General features: G+C 38.4%; 1 protein-coding gene across 1 annotated transcript in view; it reads right to left on the bottom strand.

Moving 5' to 3' along the window:
• Window positions 1-23,504, bottom strand: part of LOC139766169 (polycystin-1-like) — a 303,003-nt gene that overhangs the window by 209,212 nt on the left and 70,287 nt on the right. Inside the window, exons 17-23 of the mRNA XM_071694439.1 lie at window positions 21,000-21,138; window positions 20,328-20,388; window positions 17,157-17,285; window positions 12,035-12,231; window positions 11,484-11,708; window positions 10,247-10,410; window positions 6,948-7,135 (exon numbers count right to left, since the gene is read on the bottom strand). Coding sequence (XP_071550540.1) covers window positions 6,948-7,135; window positions 10,247-10,410; window positions 11,484-11,708; window positions 12,035-12,231; window positions 17,157-17,285; window positions 20,328-20,388; window positions 21,000-21,138 — 1,103 coding nt within the window. The remainder of the gene's footprint in view (window positions 1-6,947; window positions 7,136-10,246; window positions 10,411-11,483; window positions 11,709-12,034; window positions 12,232-17,156; window positions 17,286-20,327; window positions 20,389-20,999; window positions 21,139-23,504) is intronic.

The following is a 23,504-nucleotide window of genomic DNA, read 5'->3' as shown; positions in this document are numbered from 1 at the left end:
AGGATGGATGTGCTGGAAATGAGATGTTTGAGGACAATGTGTGGTGTGAGGTGGTTTGATCGAGTGAGTAACGTAAGGGTAAGAGAGATGTGTGGAAATAAAAAGAGCGTGGTTGAGAGAGCAGAAGAGGGTGTTTTGAAATGGTTTGGTCACATGGAGAGAATGAGTGAGGAAAGATTGACCAAGAGGATATATGTGTTGGAGGTGGAGGGAACGAGGAGAAGAGGGAGACCAAATTGGAGGTGGAAAGATGGAGTGAAAAAAAAGATTTTGTGTGATTGGGGCCTGAACATGCAGGAGGGTGAAAGGAGGGCAAGGAATAGAGTGAATTGGAACGATATGGTATACCGGGGTTGACGTGCTGTCAGTGGATTGAATCAAGGCATGTGAAGCGTCTGGGGTAAACCATGGAAAGCTGTGTAGGTATGTATATTTGCGTGTGTGGACGTATGTATATACATGTGTATGGGGATGGGTTGGGCCATTTCTTTCGTCTGTTTCCTTGCGCTACCTCGCAAATGCGGGAGACAGCGACAAAAAAAAAAAAAAATATATATATATATATATTTCTTTTTTTTTTTTTTTGTCGAAAGATGCAAGAGGTGTAAAAAAGGGCAAATGAGAGTTGGGGTGAGAGAGTATCATTAAATTTTAGGGAGATTAAAAAGATGTTCTGGAAGGAGGTAAATAAAGTGCGTAAGACAAGGGAGCAAATGGGAACTTCAGTGAAGGGCGCAAATGGGGAGGTGATAACAAGTAGTGGTGATGTGAGAAGGAGATGGAGTGAGTATTTTGAAGGTTTGTTGAATGTGTTTGATGATAGAGTGGCAGATATAGGGTGTTTTGGTCGAGGTGGTGTGCAAAGTGAGAGGGTTAGGGAAAATGATTTGGTAAACAGAGAAGAGGTAGTAAAAGCTTTGCGGAAGATGAAAGCCGGCAAGGCAGCAGGTTTGGATGGTATTGCAGTGGAATTTATATATATATATATATATATATATATATATATATATATATATATATATATATATATATATATACACACACAGACAGATACATATATACACATGTACATAATTCAAACTGTCTGCACTTATTCATTCCCGTCGCTACCCCACCACACGAGACAGACCCCTCCCCCCGCATGTGCGCGAGTTGCGCTAGGAAAAGACAACAAAGAAAACATTCGTTCCCAGAACTTTCGCCCCCTACCCCACCCTATGACACATTTCCACTTCCATAGTTCAATCCGCTGCCAAATCCACTCCCAGGTATCTAAAACACTTCCATTTTTTTTCCATTCAAACGTACCTCCCAATTGACTTGTCCTTCAACCCTACTGTACCTAATAACCTTGCTCTTATCCACATTTACTCTCATCTTTCTTCTTTCACACACTTACCAAACTCAGTCACCAGTTTCTGCAGTTTCTCACCTGAATCAGCCACCAGCACTGTATCATCAGCAAACAACAACTGACTCACTTCCAAAGCTCTCTCATCCATAACAGACTGCATACTTGCCCCTCTTTCCAAAACTCTTGCATTCACCTCCCTAACAATCCCATCCATAAACAAATTAAACAACCATGGAGACAACACACACCCCTGTCGCAAACCTACATTCTCTGAGAACCAATCACTTTCCTATCTTCCTACACGTACACATGCCTTACATCCTCGATAAAAAATTTTTACTGCTTCTAACAATTTGCCTCCCACACCATATATTCTTAATACCTTCCACAGAGCATCTCTATCAACTCTATCATATGCCTTCTTCAGATCCATAAATGCTACATACAAATCCTTTTGCTTTTCTAAGTATTTCTCACATACATTCTTCAAAGCAAACACCTGATCCACATATCCTCTGCTACTTCTGAAACCACACTGCTCTTCCCCAGTCTGATGCTCTGTACATGCCTTCGCCCTCTCAATCAATACCCTCCCATATAATTTACCAGGAATACTCAACAAACTTATACCTCTGTAATTTGAGCACTCACTCTTATCCCCTTTGCCTCTGTACAATGGCACTATGCAAGCATTCTGCCAATCCTCATACATACATTAAGTAACCTTTCCAACCAGTCAACAATACAGTCACCCCCTTTTTAATAAATTCCACTGCAATACCATCCAAACCCGCTGCCTTGCCGGCTTTCATCTTCCGCAAAGCTTTTACTACCTCTTCTCTGTTTACCAAATCATTTTCCCTAACCCTCTCACTTTGCACACACCTCGACCAAAACATCCAATATCTGCCAATCTATTATCAGACACATTCAACAAACCTTCAAAACACTCACCCCATCTCCCTCTCACATCACCACTACTTGTTATCACCTCCCCATTAGCCCCCTTCACTGAAGTTCCCATTTGTTCCCTTGTCTTATGCACTTTATTTACCTCCTTCCAAAACATCTTTTTATTCTCCCTAAAATTTAATGATACTCTCTCACCCCAACTCTCATTTGCCCTCTTTTTCACCTCTTTCACCTTCCTCTCGACCTCCTGCCTCTTTCTTTTATGCATCTCCCACTCATTTGCATTATTTCCCTGCAAAAATCATCCAAATTCCTCTCTCTTCTCTTTCACTAATAATCTTACTTCTTCATCCCACCACTCACTACCCTTTCTAATCTGTCCATCTCCCACGCTTCTCATGCCACAAGCATCTTTTGCGCAAGCCATCACTGCTTCCCTAAATACATCCCATTCCTGCCCCACTCCTCTTGCCTCCTTTGTTCTCACCTTTTTCCATTCTTTACTCAGCCTCTCCTGGTACTTCCTCACACAAGTCTCCTTCCCAAGCTCACTTACCCTCACCACTCTCTTCACCCTAACATTCTCTCTTCTTTTCTGAAAACCTCTACAAATCTTCACCTTCCCCTCCACAAGATAATGATTAGACATCCCTCCAGTTGCACCTCTCAGCACATTAACATCCACAAGTCTCTCTTTCGCGTGCCTATCAACTAACATGTAATCCAATAAAGCTCTCTGGCCATCTCTCCTACTTACATACGTATACTTATGTATATCGCGCTTTTTAAACCAGGTATTCCCAATCACCAGTCCTTTTTCAGCACATAAATCTACAAGCTCTTCACCATTTCCATTTACAACACTGAACACCCCATGTATACCAATTATTCCCTCTACTGCCACATTACTCACCTTTGCATTCAAATCACCCATCACTATAACCCGGTCTCGTGCATCAAAACTACTAACACACTCATTCAGCTGCTCCCAAAACACTTGCCTCACATAATCTTTCTTCTCATGCCCAGGTGCAAATGCACCAATAATCACCCATCACTCTCCATCCACTTTCAGTTTTACCCATATCAATCTAGAGTTTACTTTCTTACACTATATCACATACTCCCACCACTCCTGTTTCAGGAGTAGTACTACTCCTTCCCTTGCTCTTGTCCTTTCACTAACTCCTGACTTTACTCCCAAGACATTCCCAAACCACTCTTCCCCTTTACCCCTGAGCTTCGTTTCACTCAGAGCCAAAATCTCCAGGTTCCTTTCCTCAAACATACTACCTATCTCTCCTTTTTTCTCATCTTGGTTACATCCAGACATTTAGACACCCCAATCTGAGCCTTCAAGGAGGATGAGCACTCCCTGCGTGACTCCTACTATATATATATATATGTATATATATATATATATATATATATATATATATATATATATATATATATATATATATATCAGATGGAACCATGGAAGCGGAAGTGGATCATAGGGTGGGGGAGGGGGCGAAAATTTTGGGAGCCTTGAAAAATGTGTGGAAGTCGAGAACATTATCCCGGAAAGCAAAAATGGGTATGTTTGAAGGAATAGTGGTTCCAACAATGTTGTATGGTTGCGAGGCGTGGGCTATGGATAGAGTTGTGCGCAGGAGGATGGATGTGCTGGAAATGAGATGTTTGAGGACAATGTGTGGTGTGAGGTGGTTTGATCGAGTAAGTAACGTAAAGGTAAGAGAGATGTGTGGAAATAAAAAGAGCGTGGTTGAGAGAGCAGAAGAGGGTGTTTTGAAATGGTTTGGGCACATGGAGAGAATGAGTGAGGAAAGATTGACCAAGAGGATATATGTGTCGGAGGTGGAGGGAACGAGGAGAAGAGGGAGACCAAATTGGAGGTGGAAAGATGGAGTGAAAAGGATTTTGTGTGATCGGGGCCTGAACATTCAGGAGGGTGAAAGGAGGGTAAGGAATAGAGTGAATTGGAGCAATGTGGTATACAGGGGTTGACGTGCTGTCAGTGGATTGAATCAAGGCATGTGAAGCGTCCGGGGTAAACCATGGAAAGCTGTGTAGGTATGTATATTTGCGTGTGTGGACGTGTGTATGTACATGTGTATGGGGGGGGGTTGGGCCATTTCTTTCGTCTGTTTCCTTGCGCTACCTCGCAAACGCGGGAGACAGCGACAAAGTATAAAAAAAAAAAAAAAAAAAAAAATATATATATATATATATTTTTTTTTTTTTTATACTTTGTCGCTGTCTCCCGCGTTTGCGAGGTAGCGCAAGGAAACAGACGAAAGAAATGGCCCAACCCCCATACACACGTACATACACACGTCCACACACGCAAATATACATACCTACACAGCTTTCCATGGTTTACCCCAGACGCTTCACATGCCTTGATTCAATCCACTGACAGCACGTCAACCCCTGTATACCACATCGCTCCAATTCACTCTATTCCTTGCCCTCCTTTCACCCTCCTGCATGTTCAGGCCCCGATCACACAAAATCTTTTTCACTCCATCTTTCCACCTCCAATTTGGTCTCCCTCTTCTCCTCGTTCCCTCCACCTCCGACACATATATCCTCTTGGTCAATCTTTCCTCACTCATTCTCTCCATGTGCCCAAACCATTTCAAAACACCCTCTTCTGCTCTCTCAACCACGCTCTTTTTATTTCCACACATCTCTCTTACCCTTACGTTACTTACTCGATCAAACCACCTCACACCACACATTTTCCTCAAACATCTCATTTCCAGCACATCCATCCTCCTGCGCACATCTCTATCCATAGCCCACGCCTCGCAACCATACAACATTGTTGGAACCACTATTCCTTCAAACATACCCATTTTTGCTTTCCGAGATAATGTTCTCGACTTCCACACATTTTTCAAGGCTCCCAAAATTTTCGCCCCCTCCCCCACCCTATGATCCACTTCCGCTTCCATGGTTCCATCCGCTGACAGATCCACTCCCAGATATCTAAAACACTTCACTTCCTCCAGTTTTTCTCCATTCAAACTCACCTCCCAATTGACTTGACCCTCACCCCTACTGTACCTAATAACCTTGCTCTTATTCACATTTACTCTTAACTTTCTTCTTCCACACACTTTACCAAACTCAGTCACCAGCTTCTGCATATATATATATATATATATGGGAGCGGGAGGCTGGAAATCCTCCCCTCTCTTTTTTTTTTTCTTTTTTTTAATTTTCCAAAAGAAGGAACAGAGGGGGGCCAGGTGAGGATATTCCACAAAGGCCCAGTCCTCTGTTCTTAACGCTACCTCGCTAATGCGGGAGATGGCGGATAGTTTAAAAGAAGAAAAGAAAATATATATATATATATATATATATATATCCACTTCCGCCTCCATGGTTCCATCTGCTGCCAGATCCACTCCCAGATATCTAAAACACTTTACTTCCTCCAGTTTTTCTCCATTCAAACTTACCTCCCAATTGACTTGACCCTCAACCCTACTGTACCTAATAACCTTGCTCTTATTCACATTTACTCTTAACTTTCTTCTTTCACACACTTTACCAAACTCAGTCACCAGCTTCTGCAGTTTCTCACCAGAATCAGCCACCAGCGCTGTATCATCAGCGAACAACAACTGACTCACTTCCCAAGCTCTCTCATCCCCAACAGACTTCATACTTGCCCCTCTTTCCAAAACTCTTGCATTCACCTCCCTAACAACCCCATCCATAAGAAAAAAAAAAAAAAAAAAATATATATATATATGAATGCAACCTAGATGTGTGCTTAAATATAAATTAAGTTCTTTCATCTTCAACCACGTCCATCTAGGTGTCCTGGGGAGACTAAGCACTGTATAAGTACCTCTGTGGACTAGACCATACCTCCTCACAACCATTGGAAGAATTCCTTGACCACTACCAGAAAGCCTTGCATCCTAAACATAGCTTCCCTGTGGAGGTCAAGTAAGCCCTCATCAAGTTCTATGGCAATCATCCAGAATACAGATACAGAGGTTAGTGATACCAGAACACCCAAGGAAATGATGGACACCTTCTGAATGAGAAGTTCCTTGGGGAGGCTCTTCTTCAATCTGCTTCTAAATCCCTCAGTGACACAAAGGAAATATATACTTGGAAGGATGGAAGAAGCAGAGAAAAATACAAAAAAAGGATAATAGATGATGTGACATGTCAGAAACCTAGAGAACTGTGTGGCAACTACTGTCATGGTGGACAAGTTGGCAGGATAATTATGTCTTTGCCAAGTGGAGGTTCCTGAGTGGCAGGAGGGGACCTGGACTGAGCTGAAGCCCACACCTCCTGAGAAATGGCTAGCAAAGGGTGAGAGGCATAAATCTCACCAGAAGGAATGATCTGTTGGTTTCTAAACTCAAGGAATCTTAGAGAATCTCTCACAGCCCACTGGACAGACTGAACCAGAACAGAAAGATGAACAACCACATAATTTAGTAATCTCCCTAGTGTGCATAAAGAGCTACACTAATTTGTTATCTCATCAGTCAACATAGTTTAGTGGTCTCCCTACTGTGTATAAACAATTAAGATTAATCTGTTATTATCACATCAATCATCAAAGAAAATCTCTGGGATGAAGAAGAGATTATATGATGCAAAGTCTGAGAGTAACATTTAATATCAAACATAATGATTGTACCTTCTCCTCAGGGAAATCTGGGTCAATTGAGTATTTGTAGGGTTCAAACTCGACTTCTTGGTCTAATCCACGAACGACCTTAGATACTGCAGCTTCCAGAAGAACAGCTATGAGAGGTGTCTTTACAATTTCAAAAATTGTGTGCAACTGCTTATGGAAAGGCCAGCTTGGATCTAGCTTCTCAGGATCTGAAGTCATTAAGGGAAAAATAAATGGGAGAAGTTTAAAGAAAATAAGAAATTGTTCTGGAAGGAGGTGAAAAAGAAAAGAGATGGATGTAAAAGTGGAAACATTATTGCGAGGAGTAAGGAAGGGGGTTAGTGAATCGGAGGGAAGAAGTTAAAGGAAGATGGAAAATATCTTTTGCAGAAATGATGAATGTGGGAGAATGTGAGGCAGTAGTTAGCACATGAAATGGGTATGGAGGATGGAAGGAAAAAGATACAAGTGCAGGGGCCTATAGCAAATGAGAGGTAAAATGGGCAATAGTCATGTTGAAGGCAGAAAAGGTACCTGGAATGGATGAGATTATGGCTGAAATGTTGAAGTACAGAGGAGAAATTGTGACAGAGTGATGGATGCATCTGATATGTAATCTATCATGGAAACAAAAACTTGTCCCTGAGGACTGGGTGAAAGCTATAATTATTCCTTTCTTTTAAAGAAAATGTGCTAAGGATGTATGTGCAAGTAAAGAAGAATAAGTATGTTAAGTATACCAGAAGTGCATGCAAGAGAGTTGATTGATGGACTGATGGAAATGATTGAATGTAGAATAAGTAAGGAGCAAGAGGATTTTAGGCAGGGGATGTGTGGGTCATCATATCATAATGGCAAAAATGACTTTGGAAAAGCATGTAGCAAAAATAAGAAATTGTATGTAGCTTTTATGGATGTGGAGAAAGCGTATGACAGAGGTAGGTGGAATGCTTCATGGGATGTGTTAAGGCTATACAGGGTTGGGGACAATTCTTGGATAGTGTGAAAACCTTTCTTAGAGTATAAAAAGCAAGTATAAGAGTGGATGGAAAGTTGAGCACAAGTTTTGGTATACATGCGACTTTCAGGCAGGGCTGTGTGACCTATCCTTGACTTTTTAACATATGTATGGATGGTGTGATAGGAAAAATGAAAGAAAAACCACAGAAAGGGAGTGCAGAGATAGAGTGTGGTGATGAGGTATACAGGCTAATGACAAGCCTGTCTGTGGATGATTCTGTGCAGTTTGGTGGAGGTGAGGAGGAGTTGCAGAAGGTTGTGTGTTTTATGAAGTGCATAAGCAAAGGCAATGGAAGGTAAATGCAAGTACAAGTAAAGTAATGGTGCTTGAAAGAAAAGAGAAAGTATAGATTTTGGAAAGCCCTAAAGTGAACAAAGAAAGGAACTAAACTGTGTTATAGATACTGGGGATGAAAGAGTGGAAGAGGTGAGAGAATTTAAGTATTTGAGAGCTATCCTGTTAAGTTTGGTGATATGGAAGGAGAGATAAGGAAGATAGCTGTACATAGTAAAGGAGTCAATGGGTCACTTAACAGCACAGTGAAGGGTAGAGATGTTAAGTATGGAAGTAAAGAAAAGACTTAGGGACAGTATAGTCATCCTAAACCTGACCTATGCAGATGAAACATGGACATGGAATAAGTCACAGAGGTCAAGAATCCATGCTCTGGATATGAACTATTTGTGAGGAGCATGTAGTATGACTAATGGACTGAAGAAAGAAATGAGGGAGTGTATGAGAGGTTTGGTACGGCAGGAAATGCAAAGGGAATGAATTATGGAATGGTAGAGTGGGTGAAACATGATACTCTGAGGTGGTTTGGGCATGTAAAAAGAATGCAAGATGGTGAGTTTACAAGGAGAATGTATGATAGTATGATTAAAGGGGCTGGTGTGAAAGGAAGCCCACCTACGACATGAAGAAACAGAAAGAGAGAGTATTGGAGGGAGAGAAATGGTGGAAGAATGCTTGGAATGGTGTATGCAAGGGATACATGTATGGACAGGGATAAGTGGAGATGCTTTGCTATGGCCATCCCCTTGATGGGAGTTGCCAGAGAGTACAAACATCAGGGATATAGAGACAGATAAAAAAAAGTACATACAGATTCAAGTTATACATGTTTGATATATTTCAAACAATAACTGCAAATGTAATTACCGTATTCATTACAGTTTGTGAAGTTAATAATTCAAAAAAATCTTCTCTGATTTCGTCTTTATATAATACATAGATAGCTCTCATGCATATCATATGACGTATAGATCAAGACACTAGGCAGTGACATTATATAATGAAGTGCAGATATCCTTAAAAGTCCTAAAAGGATTGTAAACCAGCATGTAATGAGAAATCATATCATGTTGAAATCCTATGAAGAAAGCTATAACAATGAATGAAGCATTCATCCCTCTTTACTCCTATTTCAATAATCACAATAAATAAAAAACTCATACTAACAAGTAAGATATCAAGCCTCACCCTAATCTACTTGACAACAGACAAAATATTATATAATCTTCAACTTACTGGTTTTCTGATCCATTAAAAGTCATAAGGGAAAATGTACAAAGCCTATAACACATGAAACAGGAAAAGGTCATTCTTTTAAAGTGGGCAAGAACTTCAGCCAAAGACAATCTTAAAATTCAAATCAGGAAAACTAAAAGGATTTCATGAAGCTGCTATTACAGAGGTAAATATTGGTTAGCTTGGTTTTCTTTATCTACCTTTCATAAATACAGCAGCAATTCAGACTATCGTGTAGTAGTAATGAATATTAAAGTTGATCTGATGGCTCAGCAATTTCAACAAGACATGATACTATTAATGAAAGTATCTATTCTTAAGCAACTATCCAATACTAATATGTTTGTTTCCATGTCTTCTGATGAATGAAATCCAAAAAAGATGCTGGATACCTAAACCCTCATAAATGGTTCATGAGTGTGAAGCTTGGTCAAGAAACTGCTAGTTTTTACAAATTACTGATAACCTTCTTTCTTCTACTTCAAACTACCTTCATTTCAATAAATTTGTTAAGTATTCCCTGCTAAAGACAGTAAAAGCTATGGACATCACCACAAGAAGAAATGATGAAGTACAGATACATAACATTGTAACTTCATAAAATGGGGGAATAGTATATAGACTGTGGTATGGCTAAGTAAGGAATAAGAAGATTGGTATCCAGACACATGCCACTCATATGATCTACATAAAAATACCTATGCTAAATGTTCTCCTTCAAGCAAATCAATGACTATGAATGGTATCTCAAAACATACTTTGTACTTACCATACATAGTCAAAGTGTAGACTCCCATAAATAGGCCATATTCAAGAGAAAGTTCTGGTAGTATCAGCTCAGATCTATTCCACGATTCAAAGACATGCATTGTATGAAGTGGATACCAAATAATTTCAGTTGCTGAGACTGTATAATATAACTGCCACCGTTTTCTGCAAAAAGTATATTTAAGTAAAGTTACCTCTCTTTATATATATGAATCCAACAACACCTAATTCTATACATGGCTGAAACAGTGTTTCAGAAAGCCGTGAAACAACTGTTAAGTTCAAATTTTTCCTTAATTTCTTCTCTAAACAGTCTAGAATTTTCTTTATATTCTAGCAATAAGTATAGCAACTGTTACCTCCTTATATAAAATACCATATTATCAATTCCTTTAGAATTTCTGTGTAGCCCTACAGCAGAGAAAATTCTCATCTTGGTAAAATCCAAGTAGTTTTTAAATACATCTGTATTCAAAGGAAATAATTGGAAAAAGCTAAAGCAAGACTGAACATTACTGACAAGCATCTGTGTGCCTGTAAAGAAAAATTTTCACACATCTTTGTCTTTCTATGAATAATTAAGCTGTTTATTTGTTTATTCCAGGCACTACCTCACTAATGCTGGAAACAGTGAGCAAGTATGAATAAAACTAAATATCTATGCTTAAACAGCACTAATGAGATGACTATTTATAGCATCTAATTGCCAGTGCCATCCTAGCTACCATGAAAAGAGAAAGATAAAGAAAGATGGTGTGGATGTATCTTGGTACACGTGGCTGAAGAACACAAGTGGCAATAAAAGGAAATTTAAGCAAATGATGCCAACTAACAATCACCTAATATTTCTATACTGACATGTGATTTGTATAAATCACATAATTCATAAAAGAAAACAGAGTATTCTGTGACAAAGAAAGACAGAGCAGTCAACAACTGGAAGCATTGGAGTAGGAAATAAATATGTGATAAAATAAATGAGATAGCAGCCAATAAAAACTGTTTAGCAGCTTGTCTTTAACACTCTGTGCTGATGATGCAAAGGAAACTTTTTTAAACTCTCAGGAGAATGTTAGTGGTCTACATGATCTCTTACATGACATTTCATGCACTTAAAAAAAAGGTATCAAATCTGAAAACACATGAAGTCTTAGGGTTGGGAAAGGGAACAAGTCCCAGGAGATAAAGGGTTAGTCTTCTTCTTTAGAAAGTCATCATTTAATTTATCTATATCTCACTTTGTTTTGGTTGTAAGCTCACAGTTGATAGAAGCATCAGTGTCCAGAGAGTTAATCTTGCCGCTGCGGAAGAATTGCACTGGTGCTAAATGGTCTATGGTGCCATCTATGATACTCACAATTGGAGGCTTGCATTTAAGGTTGGTCACAAAAGTCATGACAGAGTCCAGACAATCACTTAAATCGTTGAATGCCAAGATGGTTACATTGTATTTACCTTCATCGCTGTTGGTAAATTTCAGATACATTAGTGAATAAGACATGCCCAAGAAAAACATCTGGGATCTTGCACTGATTTTGGTTATTCACATGAGTGTATTTAGTATCTAAATACATTCATGTGAATAACAAAAACCCATTCAAGACCTATTCATAAATAAAATAAATTTCCCCTGATATTTCCTAAATAAGTTACTGAACCTCAAATATCAAAATAAATCTGATCTCTACAATGTAATACATACTGAGAATATGATAAATTCTACAAAAACTTGTCATTAATCTATGATATATCTTTGAAATTATGAAAACTTGCTCAAATAGTCACTCACCTGTATGTGTGTGTTAAGTTGACAGAGACATCCAGAAGTGGTAAATCATGGTATATTGCGTCAACATATCCTGACTGACAAGTAGTCTTCTCTCCATATGCCTCAGACACTATTGGGTCAGTGTCATCCCAGTCAACTAGTAAACAAGTTCCCCCTCCCAAGCTTTCAAACGATATTAGAAATGTTTTTGTTTCTTCCTGAAAATATGTAATTGAACTTGATATTTCCCACATTGCTAAGATCTCATGAATGATAAAAAATCCATCTACACAAAACACTATGTGGAGCAAATGAACAATGGAAAATGAGCAATAGAAAAAAAAGACATACAATAAAACTTAAAAGCTTTTCTTGTTCTCTCTACAATAAACACACAAGATATGTACTGGGAGCCCTTAATATTTGTAAGAGTTATGTTGACATGAATGTTATATCTGCAAGTATTAATACTTCTAGTGTAAGGTGAAAAGGGGATAAGATGCACTGCTCTTACAGGGACTTAAGCAAAGATTTTTGGCTGACAAGAATAAACATACAAAAACAATAAACATGCTAATTCTAACAAATAAATATAAAAGATAATGTGAACTCCACAGCTGCTCTGACAAACTACTGATCCAGCTAAGTGCAAAGTAATAAGCAATAGATACACTAAAAGAAACCCTTAGTGTTATCATCACTTGCTGGGAAGTACACTACAGGAATCAGTAACATGTAAAACTAACCTAGGAAATGACACTGACCTTAACCTGATGCTTAAGCCCCACATGAGGAAAATTGCTACAGAAGCAAACCATCTGCTGACAAATACTGGAATTCTATTTAACCCTTAACTCTAACATGACTCATTCTTATCTGATAATCCTACAGAGGATAGTTCACACTATCAGATAATAATTCAACTTTTCCCTCTTCCATTTACATGATCAGTAGACTTTTCATTCCATTAGTATACAAAAAAGGTCTCTTTTATCTACACAAAGTTGTGAGGAAAATTTTTGCTCCCTTTCATACCCATACATCCACTACTTGTAAAGACCTGTAAGTCATATGTACATGGGAAAAATGTGAATTATTGGGTTATCTTAAGAAATGAAGAGAAGCACTTATAGTACCAGTTGTTAAAAAAGTGAAGAAGTAAAACATGAAGTATGTCAAGAAATAAAAGACTTGCAAGTACAATTTCATTGTGATTACATATAAAGGATAGATGGCCATCCTCACCACCCTTAGTTGAGCTATGATCACAAGGAAGAAATTTTGTAACAACTACACCCAATTTTCTTTACTGGTAACCCTGGAGTGATGGTGACTTGGTTTAACATGCAAAGTGGAGAGTGAGAATATTTCCAAAGAAGATACACCTCCAATATACTTCCAACACATGCCAGCCATTTGCGAACCCCACATTATATGTTTTAAATTTGCTCACATCTGCTTACATTGCCAGCTCAATTGTGGTAATATTAGTGGCCTACAGAAGTCTCTTCTGTAGCCTGGTATGTACAGAAAATAGTTATGTTCTCCTCAGTACAACTACAATCACTACTGCAGAAGAACATCCTTCAACATTTCTGGCTGTACATGTACTGACCCCACAGACAATACATAGATTGTTGAATAAACAAAGTAATGATGAGAATTTGTCATCAGATGCAGCAGAGTGTAAGGATAGTGAAGAAGAATAACAGGTGAATGGTAAGGAAATAAGGGACTTGGCGATTTAAGCAGGGGTAAGGAGGAAGGTGGCCAACAAGGGATCCCACCATCTGTGTCGCTACCACTCTTGTACTCAGCATCTGTATGGTCATATAGGGCACATTACATAAAAACCATAAAAAAATTTGTGGATATCATCCTAGGGTGATGGAGGACTTTGGTGTAAAACATGACAGAAAATAGCCTGAACAATTTTTAGCATATTTTGACAAAGCATATTACAGTAATGCATAGTGCACCATTCAAAGTTTAATGTGTAATATTTCTACATATGCTTGTAACCCTCTACTTTCATGTGGGTCACATTCCTGGAAATAAGCACATGTATCAGATCCATGAATGTCAATACTTATGGGAAAGAAAGAGGATTAGGTGAACCACTCCTATCAATATAAAGAAACATCTAAGCAGGTGGGTGCATGAATAATTTTTGACAATGCGAGTGTGATCACCATGACTCATAGAACAGCCCAGTCATGTTTACCTGTACTGATCAAGCATTACAGTATCACAACATTATACAAGTATCAAGGGAAGCAATGACACCGATCCCATCTAATATTTTATATAACCCACTCATTGTGGGAGTGTCTGCAGCACTGAATATGACATGGAATTAAGTTCATACTTCATAATCAACATATGTCAATGCAATGTTATGTTGCACCATAAAGTGCTCCTAAAAAAGGATTGTGCATTAAGAATGTTTATATCATTACTGCCTTAAGAAATACATTCTATTAAAGTCATAACAGCATATGCTGTGCTGCTTGTCACACAAAAGAAATAATGACAAGGACACATTCACATGCAATGTGATGCAAAATGTGTCATTGGAGGAGACCTTGGAGGGTCAGAAATACACCAGCATGTATTGTGTAGCTTGATATAACATACAAGGAGACCATGTCCATTCAGTAACTGCACTCCTATAAACATTTCACAGGAGACCTCAGAAAGTCAAAGATGCATCAGCATAAGTTAAATTGCTGGATGTTTTACAAGAGGTGAGACTGTAATTTCAATGACATGTTCGTACATGATGTGTGACTTGATGTATCACAAGATCATTTAATGATACATCAGTGGTCAGCATGCTCTATGTTAGCAAAAATATACAATGTGACTGGCAAAGACACATCAGCATGCACACTGTTGGTTTACCCAGCAGAGGATACTATATAACCAAAGACATATTAGCATATACTGCACTGCTTGTTTCATAATAGGATAAAACTGCACTAGAAAAGACACTTCTATTAGCAAAATCTTGCTCATTGCACCATGGGTGAAGGTATTGTGCTGGTAAAGACACATCAGCATGATCTGTGCTGTTTTTGTGTTATATTTCTCCAAAAGGTCATACCTGTCACAGCAAAAACATGGATCATTAAAGATTTTCCTTTTCATTCTCTCTATACTTGCAATAAAACATGGAAATAAGTGATCAACAGATCATGTCTACTTAAATGTCATTGTTAATAATCAACGTGCATATACCAGTGTTCTGAACATGAAAAAGGTGTGTCAAAAATTGACATCAGTACATAAACATATGTACCATATCCTCAAAACATCTATCTTAAGTAATCAACAATTCATTTTCTCAAGAGACCATTATCGTCAATAAGAGAAATACAACATTTTCACTCTGCTCTTAAACATGGCAGGTTTATTTTCATTATTATTATTTTGCTTTGTTGCTGTCTCCCGTGTCTGCGAGGTAGCGCAACGAAACAGACGAAAGAAATGGCCTAATCCACCCTCATACACAATGTATACACACACGCGTCCAAACACGCAAATATACATACCTATACATCTCAATGTACACATATATATACATACACAGACACATACACATATACCCATGCACACGTCACACTGTCTGCCCCCATTCACTCCCATCGCAGGTTTAATGCTAACATAAATTTGCAAGCAAAAAAATTTATTATAGATATGAGAATCATGCAAAAAATAGCAATATAACAGGAGATAATACTGGCGCTCCATATAAAAAATAAGCCAGATCAAAGAGAAGGCAAACTTTAGCCTTGACCAGAGCAAAGCCTATCTTCAATCAATTCCTTCTTTTTATTATATCTATCAATATGGCTATGGCAAAATGTACCCCCCATCTTGGTCACCTCATATGAAAATAGGGTATAAAAAAAAGAATAAAGAAATATAAAGGAGCTCCTCATGTGTTTGTAGACCTGACTTTTATAAGAGGAAATGTTAAAGAAAGAGTAAAACATGAAAGAAGGAGGAAATTTTAACAGCTTTGATGCTGGCAGAAAAAATATTATGTCGGTTAATCCCTATGTGGCTCATCTCCAAACAGAAACGACTATGGGAAGCAACAACCAGATGCATGTCAAAGACCCAAGCCTTGGTGGTAAGGACACACACACACACACACACACACACACACCCCACAAGAGCTGCAAAACTACTAAAGTAAAGGCTGATACAGAAAATGAGACTTCATTGTGTCACATATAAAGCAAAAGTTTCTAGAGTTAAGGGGTGATTACAACAGTGTTTTCTGAGTACTTTTGTCACACTGCCCTTTAGGACATTATATAAAAATGTTAAGTTACAAATTTCTAATGAGACTATGGCAGTTCTTGTTACATCTTTGCCTGTCTTATCAAAAAGCAGTCATATGGCTCTGTGAGCTCAGCAGAAGTACATCAGTGAAAGGAGAAGAAATTAAAAAAGTAACACACAATGTAACCCTTACATACAAAACTAGTTTTCTCTCCATCAAATCAAGTGCCATCAGGCCCAGATTCTATCAACCTAAAAAAAAAAGGGAGGAAACGCACAGAAAAGTTTGAAAAGCTTGTCAAACTAAAGAAGGATGAAAATTCAATTCCAGACAATGAGAGCTCTGTTAAAATTAAATGTGAGATTCCACAAAGGAGAGAAAAACAAATCCACTGCATCCAGCAAAGAATATGACTATGCAAGCTGGTTATATATCTAGTGTTTTTCAAGCTACTTTTGATGGTAACTACAATCTTTGCAGTAAATGCAGTTTGAATAAGATGTCTTAATAACTTTAGAACCAAGAAAATAATAGTGTAGTCCACAGAAAAAGCTTTTCTCACGCAAATTAGTCAAATGCATCTTTAATTTTTTCATGCTAATTCTGTTATGGATGAGTCCATAACTGAAAGCTCTAGTTCAATAAACAAAGTTAGACAGGAAGCAGAAGAGCTGAGTATGGTTTAGCAATTCATTATGAAAGCTACAGAGTGTAAATTACTGGTGTGCATGTTTTCACTGTAAAGAAGTATCTCACTGTTAAAGTTTTGGCTAGCTTACCAATCTCTGGATGAGTACAAATGATTCATGAAAGCAATAATTATTACTGTTAGAGAAAAGAATTGCTTACCTTTTCTGTTACTTCTGAGAAGTCCTCAATTTGACATAATCTAACTTCCCCAACAATTTCCAGAAAGAGGTCGACAGTAACATTCTCAAAGATATTCATTGCAATTACTGTTAAGTTCAGGAAAGTCTCCTGCAGACAGAAAAAAAAAGAAAATAATATTAATTATTAGCACTAAAAAATTTCAACAAACAATACAATTGGTTCTGTAAAGCATAAGGCAGAAGAGAATGAGTATGATGGAAAATACAGTAAGTTTATTGAATAATACAAAATAAGAGAAAATTGATTGAGAGGGTGAAGGCATGTACAGAGCATCAGATTGGGGAAGAGCAGTGTGGTTTCAGAAGTGGTAGAGGATGTGTGGATCAGGTGTTTGCTTTGAAGAATGTATGTGAGAAATACTTAGAAAAACAAATGGATTTGTATGTAGCATTTATGGATCTGGAGACGGCATATGATAGAGATGCTCTGTGGAAGGTTTTAAGAATATATGGTGTGGGAGGCAAGTTGTTAGAAGCAGTGAAAAGTTTTTATCGAGGATGTAAGGCATGTGTACGTGTAGGAAGAGAGGAAAGTGATTGGTTCCCAGTGAATGTAGGTTTGCGGCAGGGGTGTGTGATGTCTCCATGGTTGTTTGATTTGTTTATGGATGGGGTTGTGAGGGAGGTGAATGCAAGAGTTTTGGAAAGAGGGGCAAGTATGCAGTCTGTTCTGGATGAGAGAGCTTGGGAAGTGAGTCAGTTGTTGTTCGCTGATGATACAGCGCTGGTGGCTGATTCATGTAAGAAACTGCAGGCTGGTGACTGAGTTTGGTAAAGTGTATGAAAGAAGAAAGTTAAGAGTAAATGTGAATAAGAGCAAGGTTATTAGGTACAGTAGGGTTGAGGGTCAAGTCAATTGGGAGGTAAGTTTGAATGGAGCAAAACTGGAGGAAGTAAAGTGTTTTAGATATCTGGGAGTGGATTTGGCAGCGGATGGAACCATGGTAGCGGAAGTGAATCATAGGGTGGGGGAGGGAACGAAAATTCTGGGAGCCTTGAAGAATGTTTGGAAGTCGAGAACATTATCTCGGAAAGCAAAAATGGGTATGTTTGAAGGAATAGTGGTTCCAACAATGTTGTATGGTTGCGAGGCGTGAGCTATGGATAGAGTTGTGCGCAGGAGGGTGGATGTGCTGGAAATGAGATGTTTGAGGACAATATGTGGTGTGAGGTGGTTTGATCGAGTAAGTAATGTAAGGGTGAGAGAGATGTGTTGAAATAAAAAGAGTGTGGTTGAGAGAGCAGAAGAGGGTGTTTTGAAATGGTTTGGTCACATGGAGAGAATGAGTGGGGAAAGATTGACCAAGAGGGTATATGTGTCAGAGGTGGAGGGAACGAGGAGAAGTGGGAGACCAAATTGGAGGTGGAAAGATGGAGTGAAAAAGATTTTGAGTGATCGGGGCCTGATCATGCAGGAGGGTGAAAGGCGTGCAAGGAATAGAGTGAATTGGAACGATGTGGTATACCGGGGTCAACGTGCTGTCAGTGGATTGAACCAGGGCATGTGAAGCGTCTGGGGTAAACCATGGAAAGTGTGTGGGGCCTGGATGTGGAAAGGGAGCTGTGGTTTCGGTGCATTATTACATGACAGCTAGAGACTGAGTGTGAACGAATGGGGCCTTTGGTGTCTTTCCTAGCGCTACCTCGCACACATGAGGGGGAGGGGGTTGTTATTCCATGTATGGCGAGGTGGCGATGGGAACAAATAAAGGCAGACAGTATGAATTATGTACATGTGTATATATGTATATGTCTGTGTCTGTATATATATGTGTACATTGAGATGTATAGGTATGTATATTGTGCGTGTGTGGACATGTATGTATATACATGTGTATGTGGGCGGGTTGGGCCATTCTTTCGTCAGTTTCCTTGCGCTACCTCGCTAACGCGGGAGACAGCGACAAAGCAAAATAAAATAAAATAAAATAAATAAGAGAAAATTCTACGCAGTGGAAGATAAAAGGTTTGCATTATGAAAGACAGATGGTGGCAGCGAAATGTAATGCACAGGATGGTCACTACAAATGAAAGATGAGGTCACCACTATCCAAGGGTGACAGCTCACCATGGTAGAAAGCTAAAGAACGTTAGCACAGAAGAATGTATAAGATGTTTGCACAGCAAGAGTTATGAGCAAGATTGCAGACACATGTAAGAAGAGGTTAACACCATGTAAAGCAAGGGAAGGATAGTAAACCAGTTGGCAAAGGAAGGTCAGCCTTGAGGGATACTAAGTATAGCATAATGGGATACTGAATGTGTGCAAAGTCAAAAGTAAAGAAGGGTTACCCAAATCAAAGGCAGAGCAGCCAGTATAAAACATCCTATGATAAAGCCTGGCATTTAAAGGTTAAGTAGATAATAATCAAAGGCAGTCATACTATGACACTTCAACAATGAATTTCTCTGCTTCTGTTAAACTAACACAATGTAACTTATCAAATCCCTAAATGTGACCTCAGAATTTGATCAACTTCCTGTACCCTGCAGTGTGGGTTAACTCTCTTTTACTGTAAGCATTACTCCAGTTCTGGGTTAGCATGGACCTAATATTGGATAAACACCATATTCAGCAACCCATCAAAATACATGAATTTGGTGTGGCTGCTGAAACTCAAGTGTAGATTATTATGACGTCTGTTTCTTCCCCTTTGCCAATAAGCTTTGGATCTCCTCAACTTTTCATACCACATAACATCCAAATATGATGGATTATTCCTCTTCTTTCATTACCTCTCTATCTCCTCAGCCCTTTTTACCTTACTTTACCTTACCTTAACTTCCTACCCCAGGAGCCCCTTCTAATGGGGCTCCTGCAGCACTCAGTAAGCTAGCCTTCATCATCAGACACTGTTACAGGTCAATTCAAGTGGTAAAGTCATGTATCTTTCATTCTGGGCTGAATGATGGACAACTAATGTATAGGTGCTCAGTATTTTTACTGAGGAAGCTGTGTCTCATGCTTGCAGGGTGCTGCGATATGATCAACTGGTGTCTGTAATGTTGAAGAGATAGGTGGTGTCCAGAATGCAAGTGAGAAGGTGTAACTTGTCTGTGGAATGTAGAGTGGAGTTTAAGAACGACCTTGAGGAAAGAGACAGTTGTTTCAAGCTTGGTAAGTCATTACAGTATGAGTATGTTTCAGTTTTCTCTCTGTTGAGGAAAAGTGGATCTGCAAGCATGAGTTGCTGAAATGTGAGGCAAGGATGAGTTTTATATTTCTGCTTACGAGATGGCAGTTGGTCATAAACTCGTTTCACTGGGAGGGGTATAATGTTCTTGCAAAGAAGAGGGTGCCAAGTTGTTGAAAAGGGTATGCAGTATGCACTTAAGTGGATTTTTGTTTCCTTATGCAGAATACTGAGTGTTTGTATTTGCAATAAACAAGTAATTGTTCTCAATACTCTATTTTGTAGTTTTGCTTTGTCTGGTTCTGAAAGGATGGATGATTAGGCAGTTCAGGCTTAGCTTTGGGTGGAATTAAAGGATTGCTGTAGGAGGGTACTGAGTGGTTCTTTCTCTTGCTGAAGTAGGTGCTCATAAGTGTCCTGAGGTTATTTAGGTTGTTTATGGTTAGGCCTTGTAAGCCTAGCCTTAATGAAGACTTTTGTCCATAGCCAAAGCCTTTGATGTAAAAAAAAAAAGTTTGCAGAATCATATGAGGCATATATGATACAAGGATTGGTTATGATAATGATAATGGAACCTAGGAATGTTGTACAACTAATCCATTATGGCAGTTTTATACATAAAACCATAAAACTGAACAAGAACAGCATCTTAACAAATCCAAGAATACAAATAAAATAAAATAAAACTTACAAAGTCAAAGTGGTAGTGAAAAGGATTAGCTTTAGGGAGGAAAGGGTCAGCCACCTGGAATGTAAGTATCTCTGACATGTTGTTGGTATGTATCACCGTATACAATTCCACTGTCCCTGAAAGAATAATGAAAGGATTTAATGATCTCACATTCACATCTGGATATCTTATAACTTAAATTTCTCTGACTATAATTTTTTTGAACATTATGAAACTATCTTTCACTACGGCTATAGCTTCTTACTAGATAAAAATTCAGATCAGCAAGATGAAAATGTAGACTACATGTTGAAGTATACAATAAATTGAAGTTAGTCTTTTCCTCTTCATTTCAAGCATATGAGCTAATCATACTAAGTACAGCCTTCCTGCTGTTTTTGTTAGAAACCCTGTAATACAGATGATAAATTTATGTATATGAACAGGCTTCATATTAAAAAACATAAGGCATTTTCACTACAAATAGAGTTTTGAACTATATGTAGTGGTATTTGTTTACCCTTGAATCCTGCCAGAGCAACAAAAATATCTTACTGAATGATCCACTGGTTAGATGTAAGCCTGAAAACACTTGTCTTTGAGTCATGGGAGACACAAATACGTTCATCTTAGTAGAATTAAGCCAATGTTGAGCCTGAAACATGCATTCTATTTTGCTAGACATCCCCCTTCACCTTACCTGTCATGTAGTTCTCTAACAGGTTGTCTGATTAACCTATGCAAAAGAGGAGAACATATGGCTAATTATGGAACAGTTACTCTTAATGAATGCAATTAATGTAGCTAAAATATTCTGAAGGCAGCTTGAAAACTTTACTTAAAAACAATGCAGTAATCACAGGCTATGAAATAACCACTTCAAACAACTATCCATGGAAACACATTATCAAACCCCCTTAACTCATCTAGCTACTCTGCTGCCAATCTCGGACTTCAAAAAACATCAGGTAATCTCAATTCCACATGGAAGGGAAGTCAGGCGGTGAGATAAGAGCAGATATGGATCTAGCTTAAAAATATGCTGATCTTTTGATGTAAGCTCCTCACTTTCCCTCATCTTTCATGTCGTATTGAAAAAAATGTCTATGGGAAGGAAATCTCCCATTCAGAAAATATCTGAAGTCACTTTAAGAGAAAGAAACATTTCCAAGTGATATCCTCTTCTAAAAGCAATTAAGGGATATCCATCATTTAGGACCCAGCACACCTCAATCTTCCAAGGATTACACCTCTTTATACTAACATATTTCATCCATATAATAATTCATATGCAAAACTGAGTTATTGCATCCATATAATAATTCATATGCAAAGTACTATTGAATTTCTGAAAGATTTGTCAGTCTATTTTGCAAGATATGACCCACTGTATGGGTCTTAATTATGCAACCAAAAATGTATGTGGATGTCTGAACGTGAAAAGATGTCAACCAGGATGAGAAGAAGGGACAGATAGGTGCTGTGCTTGATGAGAGAAATCCATATCCTTCGCTTTGGAGATTTACAAATGTCATTATAGTCCACTGGCATTATATACATGCCATTTTGTATGTATCTATAATACTTGATTGGGTTAAGCTCTGATTCAATATTATTGTGAGGGATTGTTATTGTCACCTCCGTCTCCCTGTGCTTATAACCCTTTGAGTCAATCAACTGCTACAATTATGTTTCTGTATGTTATGTTGATTCTCTAAGGTTTGCTTCTCGCAGTGACGTGAATATTTTGTTATCAATGTCTTTTATCTTTTCTTTTCTAAAAACCATTTTATAATGAATGACTTACATTTCACATTTTTATAAAAATCCCCAATCTTGAATGGTCTGATCCGTGACTTCTGCTGTTTTCCAAACATATATAATACCAAATTATCATACTTTGCAGTAACAGAAAAATGAATTGTCAAATTAGCATACAAACAATGGTAAACATATGTAAATGGAGCTTTTAACTGGAATGAAATTTGTCACAAACATGGCGCTGTCTGTCTGCTACAGAAAACACCTTACAGTATCCATAAATAAAACCTTGTCTGCCTCCTCATACAATTTCAAAGGCGATGTCACACTTTCATTTTATTACTCTGCCATCTCTTCTTTGGCCTTGATTACAACTGCAGATATTTGGGCATGAAACTGATAAGGTCCCAAATTATTCTAGGTCCATGTTTTGGTTCCATAAAGTCTTGTTCTCCTGAATGAGATAAGCAACTAATGAGATGCTCAGGAAACATGGCAAACAGGCTCCACAACTGGTGAACTCCATTGCTGATTGTTGGCCTTTAGTGCCTCACCCTTAACAAGCCACTTACAGAAGGCAACTCTGACACAGCGTTTTCAGAGGCTCCTACCTAATGTTCCCAGTAACTACCATTACCTAATTCAATGTGTCTTCCTAATAATCCAATCCTCTACTTCTATTTAATACTTCCTGCTACCGTTCTTACCAACTACTTCTATCTAATGTATGTGACATAAACAA

Source organism: Panulirus ornatus, chromosome 57 (genome assembly GCF_036320965.1).
Source record: "Panulirus ornatus isolate Po-2019 chromosome 57, ASM3632096v1, whole genome shotgun sequence".
Taxonomy (NCBI): domain Eukaryota; kingdom Metazoa; phylum Arthropoda; class Malacostraca; order Decapoda; family Palinuridae; genus Panulirus; species Panulirus ornatus.
The sequence above is the reverse complement of the archived record's forward strand: the minus strand, read 5'-3'. Positions and strand labels throughout refer to the sequence as shown.